The sequence below is a fragment of the Mobula hypostoma genome, chromosome 14 (genome assembly GCF_963921235.1).
Source record: "Mobula hypostoma chromosome 14, sMobHyp1.1, whole genome shotgun sequence".
Lineage (NCBI taxonomy): Eukaryota > Metazoa > Chordata > Chondrichthyes > Myliobatiformes > Myliobatidae > Mobula > Mobula hypostoma.
The window spans coordinates 771294-796864 of NC_086110.1; the positions used below are offsets into that span (position 1 = coordinate 771294).

A 25571-nucleotide genomic window follows, 5' to 3' on the forward strand; every position below is an offset into this window, starting at 1 on the left:
TGTTATAAACTGCCTCTCTGTGCTCTGTTACTAGTCCCGGCTCTACGTCCTGCTTCCTACGAAGGGTCCTGACTCTGTGTAAAGCCCAGGCCCCAAGTCCTGTTCCCAAGGAGGGGTCACGGCTCTGTGTTCCATGTCTCTGCGTTCCTGTCATCTCAAGTCCAAGGCTCGGTGTCCCTGCCCTCCCTCGAACAAGGTTCTGCGTTCCTGTCTCCGAAGCCCAAGGCTCTATGTTTTGCCTTTATGACTCCCTTCAACCAGGGCTCTGCGTTCCTGTCTCCCTCGACCAAGTCAAGGCTTCGTGTTCTCGTCCTGCCCATGTGCCTCGTCCTGTCCGTTTGTGTTGTCCAGTGCTGGATTTCCCTCGTCCTGTATTGGCTTGTCTTGCCTAGGAGTCTCTCGTTCTGTCCTGTAGCCGCGCCTAGTTCTGTCTCCCAAGACCACATCAGTTCTTCGCCTAGTTTCGGATTCCGAGCCGGAGTTAAGACCCAGGTTCTGTGTCCTTGTCCAGGCTCTGGCTCGGAGTTCAAACCCAATCTGGTCATGTCCTCGCCTCGAGGAACACAAGACTCGTCCTGTCCTCGCCTCGAGGAACCCAACCCACGAAGAACCCAGTCCTCGAGGATCCCAAGCCATGTCCAGTCCTGTAGGCACGTCATGTCTTCGCCTAGTTCCGGCGTCCGAGCCCGAGACAGGACCCAGGTTCTGGGTCCTTGTCCAGTCTCTGGCTCGGAGTACAAGCCCAGGCTCCTAGTTCTCAGTTCCTAGTCCTGGTCCTGCTTGCCTAGCCAAAGTTTGTGTTCTTGTCTCAGCTCCTAGTCTGCCTCCAGTTACGTCCCTTGCTGGGTTAACAGGTCTAGTCTCTAGTCCTGTCCTGCTCGTAGTACTTCAGTGTTTGTGTATGGCATTTGGTTCTGCCTTCAACGCTCCGGTTGTGACAGACAGACAGTGTAACTTGGGAACAACTGTTCAAAATTAGAGGGCGGAATTTAAAACAAGAGTGCGTATGTGAGTCATAGGGTGTAGTTTATTTGGAATGAGCTGCCCGGAAGGTAATGGAGGCAGCTACAACCAACAGTTAAAATGTATTTGAACTGGTGATTATATTGTAAAGTGTCGTGTGATGCGCGCCCAATGCTGCTAATAGGGATTTCGTTTCTATACACCTGCTGTGCTGAACACGATTTCCTATTCAGTGGTCCATTAATCGTAGTTTTTTTTTTTTTTGTTTTGTTGGAATTGGTGATTTCTCATTAAAATCCTTTGCTTACTCCACAGTTATTACGAAACAGTAACAACTCCTCGACACCACGATGGCCAGTAACGAGTAATACAATTATCAATAACTATAAGTTGCTCTTTTCGTTTCCATATTTCTAGCCTCTTCCTTTATCTTTATTCCTGCATACTCGGTCTCATGAGTCTTTTGCACTCTTCTTGCGTTTTTCTGAGAAGCGGCGAGATCCACACATGCATACATAAGTGTATCTTCAGTTCCTTGGATGATCTATGGAAGCAATCATTAGAGATAAGGAGCTTCTGATCCACTATATTTGAAAACTAATTTAGTCCAAAAGACCAAAAGACAAAGGAGCAGAAGTCGGCCATACGGCCCATCGAGTCTGCTCCTCCATTTTATCATGAGCTGATCCATTCTCCCATTGATTCCTATTCCCCCGCCTTCTCACCATAACCTGTGATGCCCTGGCTACTCAGATATCTATCAATCTCTGCCTTAAATACACCCAATACCTTGGCCTCCACTGTTGCCCACGGCAACAAATTCCATAGATTCACCACCCTCTGACTAAAAAAATCCTCGCATCTCTGTTCTGAATGGGCGCCCTTCAATCCGTAAGTCATGCCCTCTCGTACTAGACTCCCTCACCATGGGAAACATCTTTGCCACATCCACTCTGGCCATGCCGTTCAACATTCGAAATGCTTCAATGAGCTCTCCCCTCATCCCTCTAAACTCCAAGGAATACAGTCCAAGAGCGGACAAACATTCCTCATATGTTAACCCTCTCATGCCTGGAATCTGGAATTATTCTACTGAATCTTCTCTGTACCCTCTCCAACGTCAGCACATCCTTTCTTAAATAGGGAGACCAGAACTGCCAACAGTGCTCCAAGTGAGGTCTCGTCACCGCCTTATAGAGCCTCGCATCACATCCCTGCTCCTATACTCTATTCCTCTGGAAATGAATGCCAACATTGCATTCGCCTTCTTCACCACTGACTCAACTTGGAGGTTACCCTTAAGGGTATCCTGTACGAGGATTCCTAAGTCCCGTTGCATCTCAGAATGTTCAATTCTTTCCCCACTTAATTAATATTCTGCCCGTTTTTTTTCTGCCAAAGTGCATAACCATACACTTTCCAACACTATATTTCATTGAGCACGTCTTTGCCCATTCTTCCAATCTATCCAAGTCTTACTGCAGACTCTCCGTTTCCTCGGCAGTTCCGGCCCCTCCACCTATCTTCGTATCGTCAGCAAACTTAGCCAGAAAACCGTTTATTCCATAATCCAAATCGTTGATGTACAATGTAAAAAGAAACGGCCCGAACTCCGACCACTCTGGAAAACCAGTGGTAACCGGCAGCCAACCAGAATACGATCCCTTTATTTCCACTCTGTTTCCTGCCAATCAGCCAACGCTCTATCCAACGTATGTAAATTTCCCGTAATTCCGTGGGCGCTTTTCTTGTTAAGTAGCCTCATGCGTGGCACCTTGTCAAAGGCCTTCTGAAAATCCAAATATACAACATCCACTGCATCTCCCTTGTCTAGCCTACTCGTAATTTCCTCAAAAAAAAATTGTAATAGGTTTGTCAGGCAGACTTTTCCTTTAAGGAATCCTTGCTGAGTTCTGCCTATCTTGTCATATGCCTCCAGGTACTCTGTAACCTCATCCTTGACAACCGACTCCAACAACTTCCCAATCACAGATGTCAAGCGAACAGATCTATAATTTCTATTTTGCTTCCTTACCCGCCTCTTGAATAGCGGAGTGACATTTGCAGTCTTCCAGTCCTCTGGAACCATGCCAGAATCGATTGACTATTGATAGATCATCGCTAATATCTCAGCAATGTCCACAGCTACTTCCTTAAGAACACGAGAGTGCATTCCATCTTGTCTGGAAAATTTATACAGCTTTAGGCTATTCATCTTCATGAGTACTTTCTCCGTCGTAATTGTGACTGCGCACACTTCTCTTCCCTGCGACGCTTGAGTGTCCAGTATAGTGCTGATGTCTTCCTCAGTGAAGACTGTTGCAAAATACTCGTTCAGTTCCTCCGCCACCTCCTTAACTCCGATTACAATTTCTCCAGCATCATTTTCCATCGGTCCTATATCTACTCTCACCCATCTTTTGCTCTTTATATACTTAAAAAAGCCTTTAGTATCCTCTTTTGACATTATTTGCTAACTTCCTTTCTTGGTTAATCTTTTCCCTCTTAATGACCTTCTTAGTTTCCTTTTGTAAGGTTTTAGAAACTTCCCAATCTTGTTTTCCCACGAATTTTTGCTTCCTTGTATGCCCTCTCCTTTGCTTTAACTTTGGCTTTGACTTCTCTTGTCAACCACGGCTGCATCCTTTTTCCATTCGAAATTTTATTCTTTTTTGGAATATACCCGTCTTGCACCTCCCTCACTTCTCGCATAAACTCCAGCCACCGCTGCTCTGCCGTCTTTCCCGCCAGTCTCCCTTTCCAGTCAACTTTGGCCATTTCCTCTCTCATGCCACTGTAATTTCCTTTACACCACTGAAATACCGACACATCAGATTTCGGCTTCACTTTTTCAAATTTCACAGTGACTTCAATCATGTTAAGATCACTGAATCCTATGGGTTCCTTCATCGCAATCTCTCTAATCACCTCCAGTTCATTACACAATACCCAATCCAGTACAGCCGACCCCCTTGTGGGCTCAACAACAAGCTGTTCTAAAAAGCCATCTCGCAGACATTCTACAAATTCTCTCTTGAGATCCAATGGCGACCTAATTTTCTGAATCCATTCGCATCTTAAAATCCTCCACAATTATCATAACACCGCCCTTCTGACAAGCCTTGTCTATTTCCTGTTGTAATTTGTAGTCCACATCCCTGTAGCTGTTTGGAGGCCTATAAATAACTACCATCAGGCTCTTTTTACCCCTGCGATTTCGTAGCTCAACGCATAAAGATTCTTCACCTTCCGATCCTATATCACCTGTTTCTAATTATTTAATGTCATTTTTACAAAAAAAAAAGCCACGCCTCCCCCTCTGCCTACCTTCCTATCCTTCCAATACACCCTGTATCCTTGGACGTTCAGCTGCCAGAGACATACATCCTTTAGCCACGTCTCATTGATGGCCACAGTATCATACTTGCCAATCTGTAGCTGTACGACAAGATCATCCACCTTATTCCTTATGCTGCGTGTATTTAAGTATAACAGCTTAAGACCAGTATTTGGTACTTTTTGCTTTGATTTCACTGCAACTTTATTGCATTGTAACTCATCCCAATGGTTACAAATTTGCCCCATCACATGCCTGTCTTTCCTGATATATTCACTGCTCGTTATCTTAGATTTATTTCTGTTTTCCGCTTCCTCTGCTCTGTCATTCCGTTTCCCATCCCCCTGCGAAATTAGTTTAAACCTATCTCTGCCTTAATTACACCAATGAATTGGCCTACACAGCGATATGTGGCATCAAATTCCACAAATTCACAACGTTTTGCTTAAAAAAAAAACATCTCTGGATCTCTGCTTTGAAAGGGCGCCCCTCTTTCCTGAGGCTCTGCTATTTTGTCTGAGATTCTCCGACCATGGAAAACATCCTTTCCAAATCTACCCTGTCTAGGCCTTTCAACATTCGAAAGGTTTCAATGGGATCCCCCTCAGCCTTTTGAATTCCAGCAAGTGCAGATCCGGACCCTTCAAACTTTCCTTGTGTGATACAGCTTTCATTCCTGGAATCGTCATTGTGAAACTCCTCTCAATAAATAAATCGCTGAAGATGCTGCACTGCATAAGTCAGAGATACAGAACAAAAATGAGCACTGCTATTCTAGAACATGAGGTGTTACATGCAAAGTGACAGTCATTCTGTTGCTCTAATTATGTGTTCCTGATAATGGGTGTATGTGCAACATATGCTGCGGATATTCTACGAGTCTGTGGTGTCCAGTGCTATCATTTGTTGCTGTTTTGCGCTGGGTCAGCTGGCTGCGGGAAGCAGACACCAACAGAATCAAGAAACTCATTCGTAAGGCCAGTGATGTTGTGGGGATGGAACTGGACTCTCTCACGGTGGTGTCTGAAAACAGGATGCTGTCTAAGTTGCATACCATCTTGGTCAATATCTCCTATCCACTACATAATGACCTGGATGGGCACAGAAGTACATTCAGCCAGTGACTCATTCCACCGAGATGCAGCACTGAGCGTGATAGGAAGTCATTCCTACCTGTGGCCATCAAAATTTACAACTCCCCACTTGGAGGGTCAGACACCCTGAGCCAATAGGCTGGTCCTGGACTTATTTCTTAATTTACTGGCATAAATTGCATATTACTATTTAACTATTTATGGTTCCATTACTATTTATTATTTATGGTGCAACTGTAACGAAAACCAATTTCTCCCGGGATCAATAAAGTATGACTATGACTATATATAAACCCCTATATATGTCATAATATTAATCTTACCTGATTTTCCAGGTAGCGACTTAAGTTCTCATCACTTTCGGCTACAACTAGAGGAAATAAAAAGTGACCAATTTCATCCTCAGCTTGTGAACAGTTGCACCGAATGTTATTGAATATTCCAAAAGTAAACAGATCGGTTCGAAATAGGCCAGTGATCTGATACAATTCTTGTCATTTTATCAAACCACCCAATGATGATATTACTGGTGATAAAAATGGACCTAGTGTATGCGTAGAAATGTTCAAACTCTGTGGCTTGCATATGTTCTCCTGCGGCAACAAACGTTCTAAATTTGTAACACTAATTGCAGAATTAACAACATTGTTTTTAGTTGTTGCAAAATTTAGTAACATCGAGTAAAAATGCGTTTTAAATCTTGTTCTGCACACAACACTCAGTTGTCGGATAGACTCTCAAGCACATCTACTTAAACCTATTTCTTAACATGAATGTTTTACCCTTCTCACTGCCATTTCAACTCCAATATGCTAGTGAAACTAAATATGGACCAAGGCAATGTAAAGACTTACCTTCAGTCTTGTCTACTCTGAAACGTCTGATAAGTAACAACAGCGCGAGGATAATGACTCCGCATGCTGCAAATGCACCCGTGAGGATTAAGATGAACTTGTCTCTGCTTTCTGAGGTGTGCAATAGAAGTCAAATATTAGCATTTTACGGAGATTAAACAATTGAATCACGTGTACCGCGGACGTAAAGAATCCGATCCGTACTTTCTCTCGCATCTTGACCACATTGGCTTCGTAGTAAATCGCAAATTGAAATAAAACGTGGATTATACGTAGGACATTACTAAGTAATTATATCAATATTTAATTCAGCTTATTTTCATCAGTAATTCTGTACTCTTGAATAAGTTGATAAGGCATGGATTGAAGCGAGGGCTGGCAAATATACGCAAGCGACCTCAGGTCAAAGAATATGATGATGCAAAATCGAATTTCTAGGTACAGTTGTGAATTGTGCCGGCAAAATTTAGCAGATACGAACTCTGATATAATAGACAGGCAGGCCAATATAAGGTCTAGCAGCTTGGTGTGCAGAATTAGGGATATCAGTATGTTTTAAACCAGAGGAAGGGAAAACCAGCTTACATTTATTTATAGTATCATGTCAGGGCATGTTGCGAAGATGATAGTAAGGCTTATGGAATTTGTCGGCACAAATGTGGAATCTGAAATAAGTGAACTCACGCTGCATTTGTATTGAACTATGGTCTCTTATATTGTGATATTGTGTTCAATTATAGTAAGATTGTGACGCGTTAGAGAGGATGCAGGAAAGTCTATTTCTGTTAGAGATGCAGTCGAAACTGCATGCATTCTTCACTTTGCTCAGTCGTGGAGAAGATAACTGAAGACCCACGCACACCGATTATGAAACATTCTGTTTCCTTACGCGAATATTTTTGTACTACTGATTTATATATGTAACTTATAGTAGGTCGATGACTGCATTGTACTGCTGTCAAACAACAACAAATTTCAGGTCATGTAATTCAGTGATCAGAAAATTCAGTGAATCTGATCGTGCAAAGTGGAGATCACATAAAATTACATAAAATGCAAGTCAGCATTGCCGATAACAGGGATTTAGAAAGACAGGATCTGCAAAAGTCAAGGAGTTATGCCATTTATTTTTGCATATTATTTCTTGAAGCAGGAAACAGCAGCAGTATAATATGATCTCTAACTCTTCCTTATATAGCCAATGCCTTACATTTTGCTTTCCCCCTTTGAATATGCTCGCTTCGTCACTGTTTGTGAGGAATTGATAAATACCAGACATAAAACATGTGGTTAAGCATATAAGCCTCTTACCCAATATGATTCTGTATGACTCGGAAGCTGGCTCCTTCATAGATTCATGAAACACCTGGCAAGTATAAACATACCCGCTTTCTGTTACATTGAGGGAGCTTGAAACGAGATATAATCCCTCCTCGTTCTGCATTCGTGTGGTATGCATTCCTGAAGTGATTTTGAATTCATTTTTGTACCATATGAGCTTATAGTCCTTCGGGAAAAAAGCAGCAGTTGTGCACGTCAGAGCCGCGGAAGGAGCGTTCACTTCGGTGATTTTCAACGGAGCTGGCGGAACTGCAAATGATTAAAAAAAAAAGACGAGAGCTAAAATCTCTAAGCGCGCATTTATCAGAGAAAATAATCGCCGACAGAGAAGTATTCTTCACAACCTGGAACGTTAATCTGAATTTAACTTGAAAACATTAATCCCAAATCAAGCATGTTAAACATTTCTGCATGACGTTTTATGCGGCGATATAAATATTCGTTAGTAGTTTTTTTTGCATTGAATAGAACACTTTCAACTCAGGTGAACGTATCACGGAGAAATTAGATAAAACCTTTCCGTGTTACTATTTAACTACGTGACCACTATTTATTTCTCCTTATTCCACATGCAAAAAGCTGCAATAAGATTAGTTTGTTTTTTTGTAAATTTGTCTAATCTTAAATCAACATTTTATACATGATTGGATTTACATTGTGAGAACGTTCTGCACGTTCTCTAATGTGTTGTGCTGTAAAGCATTTCGATTAGGTCCTCGTAATTCTTCTCATATTCTATATGCCGTAATGGTTATACGCCGAAACAACAGAATCCCACTACATATTACACAAACACATGACCTTTTTTTTTGCAAATACTGAATTCAGTTTGAATCCCATTATATCTTCCATCGACTCTTCATACCGATTGAAAATATATACACGTTTAGTCACGTCAATTACCTTACAGCGTGTTGCATATAAAAATAATTTGATGGTACAGAAGACCTATTTTAGCTAACGTATGCAATTAAATTTATCGTTAGTTTTATTCTAATTGTGTTGTTATCAAATGTTTACTTGTATTGTATCGGATCCTGCGTAATAATTATTTCATTCTCCTTTATACTTGTGTACAGGAAGTTACATGAAGCAATCTTGAATCCTGAATTTTGGACCTTTACTGCAGATACCAGTTCCACATTTCGGATTGGTATTGGTTCCACAGAACGAATCGGGTGGGCGAGATTGAGTCAAAACACAACGGGAAGAGTTGATAACAAAACGCAGTTTAACTATTTTTGGAGAAACTTAAGGGAAGGAGGTTTTAAACGCAAGGTGGTCTACACTATCTAGTATGATTAACGGCCGAAATTTTACAATGCAGAATGACGTGCGAGATTTTGATTACTGACACAGTGATGCAAAATGATGCAGTGAGTAATTTATAATACCATCGATTGTGTTCCTATCAAAAACAATTTAAGGAAAGAACGTTCAATTAAGAATGTAATTCATCAGCAATAGAAAAACCCAAGAAGCTTTTGTGAGAACAAATCTCCTTGTACAGAGTGTAAATCCTACACTAGGTTTAGTGAGAAAAAGAGATCGTTTTATAAGCAGAAATAAAAAAGCCACTTTTAAATCAGGAATAAGTGTTGTGTCAACTGTTCTGTAACTCGCTTAATAAAATGTTACTATTTAGAGAGGATGGAATAATGATATCTACCTGAGTGGACTGGAAGTGGAAATCAGTATATATGGAGAGGATATGGAACTTGTGCGTGATGCAATTGTTAGTTGAAATTAGAGCGGCACAACAGCATTCTGTATAATCGACAGGCATTGAAATGTCAACTGATCAAATTCCTATAAGGACAATAATTAAATCTCTCAGAATTCATCACACATACAATTGGTTATCCAACAATGCTCTAATCGATGTCGCAATAAGACTGCTAATTCCAACATGTTTACCCGGAACAAACCTGTTTGCAATACGAAAAATAACGTATAGCGATGTGCTCTATTTTCTACATTAAACAAGAACAATGCTTAAACAATAATTGGGAGTTCCATAGAGAGGGTTGACATAAACAGAGCCCTAGTACCGTACGTGCCTAATCCCTCAAAGTACTGACACAGTTGAGAAATGTGGCGAATAAGGCAGTTTGATATTCCTGCCTGCGTTGGTCAGGAATTGGGACGTCAGGCTGAAATTGCACAAGTCGTTGGTGAGAACATACTTGAGGTATTGTCCATGGTCCTCTTAACCTAGCCACAGCATAGATGTCATTAATCTGGTATGAGTGCGTGCAGCATTGGCTCTGCAGGATTTCATTTACTTTGGAGAATCTACGACTCTTTGTCAGCAGAGAAGGAGGTCGAACAGTGATCTGATAGATGTTTATAAAGTTATAAGGACCAAGATAATGTGGGTAGTCAAAGTCTTCTTTCCACATTCTCGGTGTTTGCAACTGGAGGGATGGGTTTAAAATGAATGGGCATAGGTTTAAATTGAACCTAAAAGGTATCTTTTTCTGCACACTTGGCAGTTGGTACATAAAATGACATGCACGAGGAAGCTGAGGAAGCGGGATAAAATGATAATGCCAAAAAATATAAACATTCAGACATGCCCATGAATAGAAAAAAAATGTGTTCAGGGATATTGGGGTTTGTTCGGCATGTCAGATTTAGGTTGAGAACTGTCCGTCTAGGTTATATAAATCTATGACTCGTGTGAAAAAAAAATCAAACTAATGTTGTGCATTTTAATAACCCTACAATGTCAGCGGGTAATTGGTTCCTGCAGTTCTCTCCTGTCTGTCAACATGCAAGAAAAACTACAATTTGTTTTCTAACACAGTGAAAGATCATGGCCGATCTGCATTTTCACTTTCAAGTTGGAAGGTGAAATGTACCATGACTTTGTCGCCGGGGAGATATCAGTTTGTTAAATCGGCTTGGAGAGTAAAGTGATCATGGTTGGCAACGGGAAATGAAACAAAACAGATGTATGAAAAAGAGCCAACAAAACGTAAGTATTATTTCATGCCCAACCCTCCTCCTTTCCATGACAGGGTTTCTCTAGATCTAGTTACGAAAAAGAAAAATACCCGATTTAAGAAGAAGCACAGGCGTTCCTGTAGCTTGGTCAGATTCAGCAACAACAGGAAAGAAGTGATTGTAATTGGACATTGTCCTCAGCTCGTTACGACGCGAATCGTTTCAAAGTAAACATACAGTTGTCAGTTGCCTATAACAAGAATAAATTCCTACGTCAATAAAGTTAATGATCCAAACACAGCGTAGTGAGATTGTTCCGGTGTAGGTAATTTAGCGACATTTAATGTCATTCCTTTAATAATGCCATGGAATAGAAACATAGAAAATAGTTGCAGGAGTAGGCCGTTCGGCCCTTACAGCCTGCACCGCCATTCAGTATGATCATGGCTGATCATCCAACTCAGAACCCTGTACCTGCCTTTTCTCCATACCCCCTGATCCCTTTAGCCACAAGGGCCATATCTAACTCCCTACTAAATATAGCCAATGAACTGGCCTCAAATGTTTCCTGTCGCAGAGAAGTCCACAGATTCACCACTCTCTGTGTAAAGAAGTTTTTCCTCATCTCGGTCCTAAAAGGCTTTCCCTTTATCCTTAACTGTGACCCGCCGTTCTGGACTTTCCCAACATCGGAAACAATCTTCCTGAATCTAGCCTTACAATCACTTTATGATTTTGTACGTTTCAATAAGATCCCTCCTCAATCTTCTAAATTCCAGCGAGTATAAGCCTATTCGATCCAGTCTTTCATCATATGAAAGTCCTGCCGTACCAGGAATCAATCTGGTGAACGTTCTTAGTACTCCCTCTATGGCAAGAATGTCTTTCCTCAGATTAGGGGACCAAAACTGCACACAGTACATAGAACATAGAATATAGAATAGTACAGCACAGTACAGGCCCTTCGGCCCACAATGTTGTGCCGACCCTCAAACCCTGCCTCCCATATAAGCCCCCACTTTAGATCCCCACATATATCTGTCTAGTAGTCTCCCAAACTTCACCAGTGTATCTGCCTCCACCACTGACTCAGGCAGTGCATTCCACGAACCACCCACTCTCTGAGTAAAAAACCTTCCTCTAATATCCCCCTTGAACTTCCCACCCCTTACCTTAAAGCCATGTCCCCTTGTATTGAGCAGCGGTGTCCTAGGGAAGAGGCGCTGGCTATCCACTCTATCTATTCCTCTTATTATCTTGTACACCTCTATCATGTCTCCTCTCATCCTCCTTCTCTCCAAAGAGTAAAGGCCTAGCTCCTTAATCTCTGATCATAATGCATACTTTCTAAACCAGGCAGCATCCTGGTAAATCTCCTCTGTACCCTTTCCAATGCCTCCACATCCTTCCTATAGTGAGGTCACCAGAACTGGACACAATACTCCAAGTGTGGCCTAACCAGAGTTTTATAGAGCTGCATCATTACATCGCGGCTCTTAAACTCTATCCCTCGACTTATGAAAGCTAACACCCAATAAGCTTTCTTAACTACCCTATCTACCTGTAAGGCAACTTTCAGGGATCTGTGGAAATGTACCCCGAGATCCCTCTGCTCCTCCACACTACCAAGTATCCTGCCATTTACTTTGTACTCTGCCTTGGAGTTTGTCCTTCCAAAGTGTACCACCTCACACTTCGCCGGGTTGAACTCCATCTGCCACTTCTCAGCCCACTCCTGCATCCTATCAATGTCTCTCTGCAATCTTTGACAATCCTCGACACTATCTACAACACCACCAACCTTTGTGTCGTCTGTAATCTTGCCAACCCACCCTTCTACCCCCACATCCAGGTCGTTAATAAAAATCACGAAAAGTAGAGGTGCCAGAACAGATCCTTGGAGGACACCACTAGTCACAACCCTCCAATCTGAATGTACTCCCTCCACCACCATCCTCTGCCTTCTGCAGGCAAGCCAATTCTGAATCCACCTGATCGAACTTCCCTGAATCCCATGCCTTCTGACTTTCTGAATAAGCCTACAGTGTGGAACCTTGTCAAATGCCTTACTAAAATCCATATAGATCACATCCACTGCACTACCCGCATCTATATGCCTGGTCACCTCCTCAAAGAACTCTATCATTCTTGTTAGACACGATCTGCCCTTCACAAAGCCATGCTGACTGTCCCTGATCAGACCATGATTCACTAAATGCCTATAGATCCTATCTCTAAGAATCTTTTCCAACAGCTTTCCCACCACAGACGTAAGGCTCACTGGTCTATAATTACCCGGACTATCCCTACTACCTTTTTTGAACAAGGGAACAACATTCGCCTCCCTCCAATCCTCCGGTACCATTACCGTGGACAACGAGGACATAAAGATCCTACCCAGAGGTTCAGCAATCTCTTCTCTCGCCTCGTGGAGCAGCCTGGGGAATATTCCGTCAGGCCCCGGGGACTTATCCGTCCTAATATATTTTAACAACTCTAACACCTCCTCTCCCTTAATATCAACATGCTCCAGTACATCAACCTCACTCATATTGTCCTCACCATCATCAAGTTCCCTCTCATCGATGAATAGCGAAGAGAAGTATTCATTGAGGACCTCGCTCACTTCCACAGCCTCCAGGCACATCTTCCCACCTTTATCTCTAATCGCTCCTACCTTAACTCCTGTCATCCTTTTTTTTCTTCACGTAATTGAAGAATGCCTTGGGGTTTTCCTTTACCCTACTCGCCAAGGCCTTCTCATGCCCCCTTCTTGCTCTTCTCAGCCCTTTCTTAAGCTTCTTTCGTGCTTCCCTATATTCCTCAATAGACCCAGCTGATCCTTGCTTCCTAAACCTCATGTATGCTGCCTTCTTCCTCCTGACTAGATTTTCCACCTCACGTCACCCATGGTTCTTTCACCCTACTATTCTTTATCTTCCTCACCGGGACAAATTTATCCCTTGCATCTCGCAAGAGATCTCTAAACATCGACCACATGTCCATAGTATATTTCCCTGCAAAAACATCATCCCAATTCACACCCGCAAGTTCTAGCCTTATAGCCTCATAATTTGCCTTTCCCCAATTAAAAATGTTCCCTTCATCTTTGATTCTATCCTTTTCCATGATAATTATAAAGGCCAGGAATCGGTGATCACTGTCCCCCAGATGCTCACGCACTGAGAGATCTGTGACCTGACCCGGTTTATTACCTAGTACTCGATCTAGTATGGCATTTCCCCTGGTCGGCCTGTCCACATACTGTGACAGAAATCCATCCTGGACACACTTAACAAATTCTGCGCCATCTAAACCCTTGGAGATAATCAGGTGCCAATCAATATTAGGGAAGTTAAAGTCACCCATGATAACAACCCTGTTATTTTTGCACCTTTCCAACATCTGCCTCACAATCTGCTCACCTGTATCTCTGCTGCTACCAGGGGGCCTTTAGAATACCCCCAGTAGATTAACTGCGCCCTTCCTGTTCCTGACTTCCACCTATATTGACTCAAAAGAGGATCCTGCTACATTACCCACCCTTTCTGTAGTTGTAATAGTATCCCTGACAAGTAATGCCACCCCTCCTCCCCTTTTTCCGCCCTCTCTATCCCTTTTAAAGCACTGAAATCCAGGAATATTGAGAATCCATTCCTGTCCTGGTGCCAGCCAAGTCTCTGTAATGGCCACTACATCATAATTCCATGTATGTATCGAAACTCTCAGTTCATCACCTGTGTTCCTGATGCTTCAGGTGTTGTCTTACCGAGCCCTTGACAACTGCAGTGATACCTCGCTGCTGCTGTACTTGAATCCTGTTGCAATGAATGTCAGCATACCATTCGCCTTTTTCAACGCCTGCTGTACCTGCATGCCCACTTTCAATGACTGGTGTATAATGACACCCGGATCTCGTTGCACCTCCCCTTTCCTAATCGGCCACCATTCAGATAATAATCTGTTTTTCTGTTTTTGCCACCAAAGTAGATAACCTCACATTTATCCACATTAACTTACATCTGTAAATTTAAGGTGTTGTAATATCAGGTATTGTAATTTATAATGTTTGGATTTCATTATTTCCTTAATAAACTGTTTCTTCCATCATTCATTTGATGCTTTCTGACAGTATGCGATTTTCCTCACCGGACGGGGTTCAGATGTAACATTCACATACAAGAACAGAACTCAGTGACTACCAAAACCTTTCAACCCCTCACTAGTGACGAAATACTCGACCCCTCTATTTGGTTGTGTCAGAGTAAATTACTACTTATTTAACACAATACGTTCTACCCCTATGGTTTAATTCTCTAAACCTGCTGTAGTTCTGTGCAGCCTGAGCATAACACACCGTCACCCAAGTGCTTGCTTTGTTTGAAACAAAGGGTTGCGGGAAACTTTGGTAGAGGCCTGAAAGATTGTGTTTTGACGAAATCTCAAAATATTCCGTGATATTTCGTCATAACTACAACCCAAGCCTATGTAGAGCAAAGGCTTCCAATTCAAGAAAAAAAATGGTGTCCACCCACTGTAAACCGCAAGACCATCCTTCCGGGGAAATAATTCAGCGATCCTACCCGGATGTCTGGTAAACATCCTGAATCTGCATACCTAGATGTTCTGTGGAAGATATTCATCAAAGGCTTGTATAGCTCCAGAAGTTGCGGTAAACGTATATTTCCGGAATAAATAGCATTGCAGCAGGTAAAGGAATAAACAAAAAATGTTTGATGGACGCAGAGGATCGGGAACGCGTGATTGTGGAGGTCAGCGTGTTGGACCATGCTGCAATCAGAGGCAACCAGGGGAATGAAAAATAATAAGTAACAGGAGGAATATAATAAGCAGAAATTGCAGTAAGAGTGAAACAATAAAGCTAAAATCTTTAATTCTCTTGTGATCTGGACAGAATTTATAAAGCAAATCTGCCAAAGATATTATACCCTTTGCCATTATTTCAAATGAATCTGGTGAAATATTTATTTTAAAATGTTACAGATCATTATTTGTGTAATGTTCTGGACGCTACATGCTTTTGATTTGTCTCTAAGGCTGCAGCAAGTTATGACAAAATGATGAAAACTCCCTGCCGTTCAGAACGGAATATAAAGAAGGATTTTTTTTTTTTCAGAGGAACATCGTTAACCTGCGGGAAAGACTGGAAAATAATATTGGAACAAAAAAGAAAAATACCGTCCTTTTTGGGGGTACATATTGCTGTAGCAATTTTCCAACTAGCTTGATGCAGTAATGCAGACGCAAGGTGAAAAGAGGGCACATAACTAAATAAAGGTTGCTTCCAGTACTGTCATGACAATGATGACCAGAAATTGCGGGTTTCACTGCTGAGCAAAATAAATTATAAATTTCCCAGTAACAGCTTCGAAATGTATAACAAGGACATACCATCCCAAGGAGGGTTACAACCGTTAAATGTTCAGGAATTCTGAATTTAACAGATATTTCTATTTTTTACATACTTTGGACCAATCTTCTGTTAGACGTTGCATTGATTCTGTGTACAATGCTCAATTGTGTGATTTAAAGTGTTCTGTCTTCCATCGTGAGCAAACATACTGCCATTTATTTTACCGATACCTGCCTCCAAGACAAACTTATATTACATGCTGTACCGCATTCACAACTGAAACTCGCAAAATGTCATGAAATCTTTCATATATTTATAATTATTAATATCATTGTTTTATTTTTACATGTTCTACTGTTTAACTGAGTACTTAAGAATATAAGAAATAGGAGCAGAAGAAGGCCATCTGGCCCCTCGAGCCTGCTCCGTCATTCAATAAGATCACTGCTGCTCTGGTCATGGACTCATCTCCATATCAACCTGCCTTTTCTCCGTAATCGTTAATTTCCCTCCTATGCAAAACTTTTATCCAACCTTCTCTTAAATCTATTAACTGAGGGAGCCTCCACTGCTTCACTGGGCAGAGAATTGCACAAGTTTAGCATTCTAAACTAAGTAATAAACCGTATTTTTAAATAAAACAGAGAGCAAACTAGAACACGGTCAATACCACTAAAACCGTCTAGTGGTTCCTAATAGTTATTGACGGAGGAATTCATACAGTGCACGCTGCTGTGTTTTTTTTACAGAATCAGAATGTACGACAGCAGATATAGTAGCTCACAGGACTAGAACCACAATCAGCGGCTTTTCAGACGGCCTTAGATCACCAGGACAATACCAATACGCGCTAACTGTGCTGCTTGCAGTTCGTTGACTCCAGCCTTTATCACCATCATTCTTTCAGTCTGATTGATAAGCTATGGGTCTCTGTACCTCCCTCAGCAATTGGATTTTCGACTTGCTAACCTGAAGAAAACAATTTGTATCAATAACTCCTCCTCACTGAGGACCAACACTGTCGCATCTCTGGAATGTGCCCTTAGCCCACTTATCTACTCTCTCTATATCCATGGCTATGCGGCTGAGTAATAGCTAAACTGTCAGCAATAAATTTGTTAATGATACAACAATTGTTGGCAGAATCTCAGATGGAAAGGGCAGGGCGTACAGCAGAGAGTGATATTAGCCAGCTGAGTGGAGTTGCAGCAACGACCTTTCACTCAACGCAGTCAGATGAGAAAGTTGACCGAGGACTTCAGAAACAGTAGGAGGATGGATCATAAAGCAATCCTCAGATTTGGAGAGAGTGGGCAATGTCAAGTTCCTGGGTGTCAATATCTCTGGGGAACTAACCTGGTCCTAACATATCGACGTTGCTATAATGTGGGCAAGTTAGTAGCTATATTTTTTTTGGAAGTTTGAGGAGATCTGGTTTGTCACCTAAGACCCTCGTAAACGTCTAGAGATGTACCAGAAGAGCATTTTGACAGGTTGCATCACCGTCTGGCATGCTGGAGAGCGACTACTGTACTAGATCGAAAGAAGCTACGGCAAGTTATAAATGAGTCTGTTCTATCATGGGTGCTAGCATCCATAGTATCCAAGACATCTTCAAGGAGCAGTGTCTCTGGAGGACTGCCTTCATCATTAAGGACTTCCATTACCCAAGACATGTCCTCTTCTCATTATAACCCTAAGGAAGGAGGTATGAAAGCGTGAAGACACACACTCAGCGATTCAAAGAAATCCTTCTTCCTCTCTGCTATCCGATCTCTCATGGATAATGAACCTATAAACACTACCTCACTGACATCAGCACTGGACTCCAAGGGCGGATTGTTCTGAGTTCAAACCCAGCCGAGTCCCAGCCTGGACAGCACCAGTGTCTGCAGAGAACAAATGCCCAGCCATCTACTTCCATATCTGCCATGAATACCCTGTATACGCTATGGTCTACGATGTCACGAAGAGTCGAACTCGACTTAAGGACTTAACAACTGAACAACAACGTTAAATGATTTTGCTGATTTTCTCTTTTTCCTATATTATTATGTTTCATTTGCTTTATATTGTACTGCTGCCGGTACGTTAATAAATTTCACGACGTATGCCGACGATGACTTTAGTCCTGATTCTGATTCTGATTAGAAGTTAATTCTGTTTAGAAGTTCTCCAATCGCTAAATACACATAACAAATATTTATTCTTTTTTTTTCCATTTGCAAAGTGACAGACAGACTCGAGTTTACAAATAAACTAATCTCGGGCTTTTCTAATGATCGCAGAGTATGCAACCGAGACATCGGTTGCAATTGATATTTGTACCCGGCTGGAAACCCGAGAAGCGGTTATTTGTTATATATGCTAACAAAACATTAGAACATTTTCCAGAATCGTTTTGATATTCTGCAGGTAATCGCTGAATTCTTAACTTACGAGGGACACGACATCATCTGTAACTCACAGTCTACAATCGGATGAAATAATTTCAGTTAACACATATAACATTCTATTTCAGTAATTGCCTAGCTACGGACTTAAAATCCTTCATTAGATATACATCCCAGGAATTAAATTTCCAGATAAAAAAGGAGCATCATTTTTTTTTAATTAGAAAACCATGTTCTTTCGGAGATTACACTGTTCCACCAACAGTAAACGGTGGTTATGCAAACCCGAAAGGAAGAATACTATTGTGGATAGTGTAGCAGTCCCTTGTTCTACTTTATCAATATATAACGCGCTCCGTTAAATGTAGTCGTTGCATTTGTCTAAGACACGCCGAGTGAGACTTACCGTGTACAATAACGTTCGTGCCATTGCCTTGGGAAAATTTTCTTGTCCAGTCTCTCACACTGCAATAATAGATTCCAGAGTCACCGAAGCTCACCCCGAGGATATGGAATTCGGCAGAACCTTGCTCTGAAGTTATAATACTCATCCTTCTGTCTGCAGTGGCATCTATAAATTGTTTTTGTCCCCCTTTCCTCCAATAAACATCCACCAGTGAGTTCTGAGCGAAGATTGGGTAGGTGCAGTAAATTGACACATTTTCACCCTTTGTCTTCGTCACCTGCTCAGGAATCTGGTTCACTGTGAACGAGGCCCTGTCAGCAACTGTCAGAATGAAAAATATTCGTTATCAGAGCATAGTGAACGGCTTTATTGACCAGAAAAAAAAACATTAACTGTCACTGTAAACGAAAACAGGTCAATTTCCTTGTGATTGAAGTAAAATAATTGTAAATATCTAAACTGCGATTTACTAATTGAGCAAACCATACCTCATGAAGATATCCCCTGCACCCGCTCCGTTAATCAGCATTAACGAGAGAAGCGTATACATACCAGTGTAAGTAATCTGCAGGACTAAGAGATACTGCAGCAGATCAAATATTTGCATTTTGAACAGAAGCAATAAAATCGAACCGTGGTAACTGTTTGGCAGCGGCTCAGTCAAATAACACAATGAAAGGAAGCTTTAAGGGTGCCTGATGGAAGTGCTGTTGCAACTGATGACTTTGTTTCAAATTACGTCACAACGGCGAACAAAAAAAAACGTTTAAAGTTGCACGCTGGCTGGACGTATCTGCTATTACAATCAAGTCAGAATTTCCACTGGCTTTCTCAGTTGTTATGAAACACATTGAGAAATGGAATCGAATGCGAGAGTAACTCGGCGGAAAGATACACCGCTGTGGTTTCAGTGTCTTTATGAAAAACCAAAAACCCATGCAGTCACAGCATTAGAGTGAAAAGGAACAATTGAACCTATTATCTCTGCCTTCGTAGGAGTTCGCAGAAGCTTTAAATAAATAGTGTCGCATAAAGGATGAGTGCAAATGATAGAGGAAAAGGAAACTCTATCAAAAACTAAGAGGAGATAATGAGCCGAAAACTGATGAATCCAGACAGCTAATTATCAAAATCCGGGCTTCCAAACGGATGTGGGGTGTAGGGGAGAGAAAGAGATATTTTGTTTTTGTAGCGGAGCTCAATGCACTATAATCTTGCTAAATGAAGATACTCCAAGATGCTTATATCAGATACAGCACAATGACTAAATTAACTTTAAAACTCGCAACCGGTACGCTTAATATAATCACAAATGGCGCGCGATGTAGTCATGTTTATTGTTAAGCAGTAGTCCGATTGCACAGGCACACGTCTGTTACTACAGACTGTCGATATTATGATTCCAGTAGTTGTCCAAGTAAATGCAGGTCGATGTTATGGATGTGCTAACGAGGTGGAGGCGACATTTAAAAAGTGAGGAGGACGGTGCGGAAGTTTCTAGCAGGCTTGCGATATTGGGAACGTTCGCTTTTTTACTGCAGAGTGATGAAAGTTGTGAAGGGACAGAGGGACCTTGCGTTATACGTCCATATGCACCTCAGTGTTGCAGTGAATGTTGGTAGGGTTGTTAGGAAGACGTATAGTGCGTTGCATTGTTCATTTAATTAGTCAGGGGATAGAGTTTAAGAGCTGCTAGATAATATTACAGCTCTTTATAATTCAGGTTAAATTACACTTCAAGTGTTGTGTTCTCTTCTGATCATTTCATAATCTGAAGTACATGGAAACTCTCCAGTGGTTACAGGGGATATTGACCAGAATGTTACCTGAATTGAAGTACTGGTTCAGAGGCTAGCCACACTGATTGGCTCAGTTTTGATTTGCAAATTAAAGTTTGAAACTTCTTGAAAATTTTTCGGCGACTCCTTGTCATTTGTGAAACCACGACAGGGGCTAGTAGAAAGAAGACGTGAGAATGGAAAATGGATGGAGTGGAAAGTACCAGAGAGACATTTTGGAATGACCAATGAATGAAATGTTTGGAATCAACTGACCTTGCCTGCTGTCTCAGGGCTGGGTGTGTTTGCTCCGCACCACAGCCACCCCCTGTTCACCTTCACGGTACCCGCCCCATACCGCTCCCGCTGTGCTCCACTCTCGTTATTCCCAGCACCCATGTCTCCCGCCAGGTTTATAAATCGCTCCGCTCACCACTCCAGGTTGACAAATAGAGCGCTGTGGAAAAGTCTTATACACATGGATATAGCTCGGATGACTGAGATATCAACAACACTGTGCTGCCAAGTTGGTCATTCAGTCGATTAAGAAACTGTTAGGTAGGTGTACGAGTGTCCGGAAATGGAGGGATATGGCCATTATGTAGGCTGAAGGGATTGATTCAGTTAATATTTTAAATACTATGTTAATTAATTCAGTAGACCAATCTGCTGTATTTCTTTACGTCCCATGTTCTACAGTGAAGGGAATACAAGAACCTCTGAAATGACGATAGAAGTAGCATCGTTGTAAATATGATAGCTGATGATGCATACAAGTTTGGTGATGAAATTTGTTTACACCCCTGCTTTGCCTCAATATGTGTTGCCTCGTACCTGAGAGATCTCAGACTCTGTGAACTATAAGATTTAAAAACAAGCGTCCAGATTCATCGCAAGGAACGCAACACACAGAAGGCAGTTTTAGCCTCCATATGGTATATCGTGAAACACCATCCACCCACCATGCCATTAATATATGACATCTGTATCCAGTAATAACTGTCACCCTCTTGCTTGTCGATTCATTACAGTTTACTTCTCAGCAGATGCGAAGAGACATTCTCTGAATGAATATGAGGATGGAAATACAATTAGCTAATGCATTATCTGTCTACTTCCTTTGAAAATACATCGAACTTATGAAGAGTTTGTTAAAGCCTAAGTCACTTTACTTAAAACTAAAGGGACAATCCTTTTGCTGGGGTAGGCCAGCGGGTCTTTATCATTTGTGGTCGGAAAAGAATGCTCCGAATTTTGTGTCGAGAAAATGCACCACTATCAGGAGTCACAAATCCAGAAACCGAATCTCGACTCAAATATCGACCATCCCTAACATCCCCCCAGATAATGCTGGATTCCCTGAGCCCATTCACTTTATCCATTGTATACTCCGGATTTCAGTGGATGCAGTTTGTCGGTGTTCTTTTTTTTTCTCCAAATAAAGTTACTACCCTGGTCAAATTGAGTTTCTTGGGCAGACATACCAGTGTGCAAACCTACTGACTGACTTCACCACAGTCTTGGCCTCGATATTTTCAGGAAACATGGTTCCAGGGAACCTAGACACAGCACACATAATTGTTAACAGATGCTGATAACCAGCTGCAGTCTTTGGCAATGAGCCTACACAATCCACTATCACCCTAATAAAAAGGCTCACGAAAAGCAGGTATCAGTTTTACTCGTGCTACCTGAATAACCTGATGAGATTTCCTCTCAACTTGACAGGTATGACAAGTCCTGTAAAATTCCACAACGTCCTTTCTTAAACTGGGCAGCAAAAATCCTTCATAATCATGTTCACTGTCTTTCTCACTCCATGATGTTCACCTAAAGGAATACTGTAAGCCATGCTTAAAATTTCAGCCCTGTAAACTTTCGGAACCACCACTTGACTTGCAGGGTGGTTTCCTCATCAACAGCCCATTATTAAGATAATATCCTACTTCCTCTCTCTGAGCATCCTCTCCTGTCTGAGCTATCTCCTTTGAAGCCACCACTTCAGAACCATGCTTCCATTCCTCTATAAATTCCTTCCTCCATAGTTCAGACCAATGAAACCAGAAGAATCAGAAACTGAGCCTCTCCTGGAAGCCTATCAGCATCTTGGTAAATCTCCTGTGCAGCCTCCCTAAACTGCCCATACCCTTCTCATAATAAGCGAAACACAAATGAACTCCATATTCCAGGGTTTAATTGGTTCAAACATTTCCAATGTCCAGATAGTGTTTTGATAGAATACTGAAATTACATTGCGGCTCCTGAAAACAATCCCCTATCAATGAAAACCAATACACCATACGCCTTCTAAACAGCCCTCTCAACTTGCACCGTAAATTTTGGAGACCTATGGGCAGGAAACCAAGATCCATCGGTTCACACTACGAAGAATCCTATTATTAACACTGCAATTTGCCTTCAAATTTGAACATGCAAGATGAATAACCTTTCATTTTACCAGGTTGATTTCTATTTACAATTTCCCAGACCAGTTATGTACCCTGTTAAATCCCCATTGTAACTGAGAACAACATTCTACACTTTCCTCAAAGTTCCTGGTTTCCATAAACTTCCAAAGATACCCTTCCACTTCCTCATTCAAATAAATTATGAAAATGATAAAGACCGGAGCTCCCAATACAGATCAGTGCTGAAAACCACTGGTCACCAATGTCCAAGGAAATTAAATGTGGTCCATCTACCACGACCCTCGTTGTTTTTTTTTTTCCGGGCATGCCAATTCAGTATGCACACAGCCAATTGTTCCAGGGTCCTATAACTCCTGACTTTCTGAATGACCCTACCATGGTAAACCTTATCAAACTCCTTGCTAGGATCCGTATAAGTCACATAGGCTAGTAAACAATATGGGTTGTCATGATCTCAAAGAATTTAATTATGCTCGTGATGAGCCACTCCGTCCTCCTAAGGACATGCCTACTCTCCGTAATGAAGCTGTGCTTCAGCAAATACTTATAAATTCTGCTTCTGAGAATCTTGTACAATAACAGAGATTCAATTCGTTTGAGTGGAAATTTGTATTTTGCTGAAAAGTAGAAGAATGCACTTTTAAGTGAATATCTTTGGCTGCATTTCCAGTTGATCAGCACATGGCTTTATATTTGCACCTTTCACCGACGACGTTATTTGAATTCTCACCCGAGTATCTATTGGGAGCGAACTGCCTCCGAGAGTCAAAGGCATTCGATAGATTGAACTCGTTGAGAAATTTCAAGGCTGATAATACATCTCCATCCTGATTTCTGATTAAACATGTTAATGCTACTCGAAGTATAATACTTCAGCCTTCTCACGCCACAGATTCCTAGACCTGATTATTTATCTACCTCACCGTACTCCTCGTTAATCAGGAGCTTCATATATATACGGAAAACAAACTATTCCCTGTATGAGTACGTGTACAGTAACAAGATGCATCATTTAAAAAAAAATATATATAGTATGTTTCTACATATAATGAAACTGTGGAATATTTGTTTAGTGGAAATCATAAACAATTAGTGACAATATATTACAATCTTGCCACAATCACTCGAAAATCAGTATTTAAGAAAATATGCAATATTTTTCATTAAAATAAAAACACCTGAAGAGGTTAAGCATGGGGTTGTGCAGCATGCAACGGGTACAGCGTAGAAAATGTAGCATTGCACTCAAATCTGTTCCTGCAATTGCCACTAATTAAAATATTAAGATTGGGGATGAATGTAAGAAATGATATAGAATACGTTTTGTTGTTTCTCTGATAAAATGTACATGTGCATAACTCAGATATAAGTAAAGTGCCAAAGTGAATAATTATTATTCTGCTGCCTTTGTTGCCCTTTACATGACTTGTAAATTGGAATGCAATATGTGTACTTGAGAGGTAGAGAAAAAGTATATTAAATTCATTGGAATAACGCATGTTAAGTTGTGGTATTTACAACATTTGGTTAAAGAGGCAATCATGCTAATACTTCATGGTGGAGCTAAGAGCTGTGTTGAGCTTTCAGGTTATTCTGGTAAAACATTATTCCATAGGAAATGTTAACATTTCATTTATTTTTTTTTTCTATCTCTTTCTGCACATCGTCTTCATTTGGTCTTTCCGATCCATATTTCTGCAGCGTTTGCTTTTAGAAACAAATGGTACCCTAAATCTGAAACCACCTTCCAGTCTGTTTGACACCGTTAATAACTTGTTTAGTTTCATAATTTATTAACTAACTGGAAGCTATCGTTCCATAGCATGTTTAAGTGACTGCAGAGTACATGGTAGGTAAAGGAATATGTCATATATGACACCAGAAAGTGAAAGCTTGAAGTTTCCTCAGTGTGATACTTCGAATATGGTAATTGATCACATGAGGAAAAAAGCTTGCATAGAATTATTCTATTTAAATTTCACATATCATCGAGAGTAACTGTATCTATCTAAGTAATTTCAAAGGAAGCAATGGATCTTTTCTTAAGTTTGACACAGGTAATCAAAGTTAATTGAAGATGCAAGTGCACGAAGTTAAAATCCGGATTATTAAACTGTGTTTGTGGTACAACGATAACATTATTCTTACATCAGAACGGTATAGCACAAGGACATGTCCTTCTGACCACAGTGCTGTGCTAACCTAGCTAAAACGTAAATATATATATAAAAAAATGAATCCCTCCGAACTAAGCAATGTCCATACAGAACAATATTTTGTTTCCTGCACATCAGCTAAAATGCATTTTAATTAGGATGACGAATGACAAAGGTATATGGCTGGATGGTAACGTAGTGGTTAGCAAAACCATCTACAGTAAGGGTGACCTTGCTCTATTCCCGCCTCTGCATGTAAGGAGCTTGTACATGCTTCCCGTGACCGTGTGCATTTCCTCCGGGTGCTCCGGTTTCGTCCCACAGTCCATAAGATCTAGCAGTTTGTAGGTTAATTGTTCATTGTAAATTGTCCCGTGATTAGGGTAGGATTAGATCGGGGGATTGCTGGAAAGGCCTATTCTGTACGGTAAATAAATTCATTCATAAATAAACAAACAAATGAATATGTTACATATTGCTTTAATATTCCAAAATAT

The 25571-nt window shown here is 41.2% G+C and overlaps 1 protein-coding gene across 1 annotated transcript; it reads right to left on the reverse strand.

The window, feature by feature from the left end:
- Positions 1-789: 789 nt before the first annotated feature.
- Positions 790-19384, reverse strand: LOC134356413 (tyrosine-protein phosphatase non-receptor type substrate 1-like). The gene is made up of 6 exons (XM_063067353.1): positions 19264-19384; positions 18712-19032; positions 7560-7838; positions 6249-6359; positions 5718-5764; positions 790-1507 (listed from the first exon to the last, which is right to left on the reverse strand). Exons 1-6 carry the CDS (start codon positions 19316-19318, stop codon positions 1340-1342), a joined length of 981 nt encoding a protein of 326 aa, XP_062923423.1. The 5' UTR covers positions 19319-19384; the 3' UTR covers positions 790-1339.
- Positions 19385-25571: the final 6187 nt, after the last annotated feature.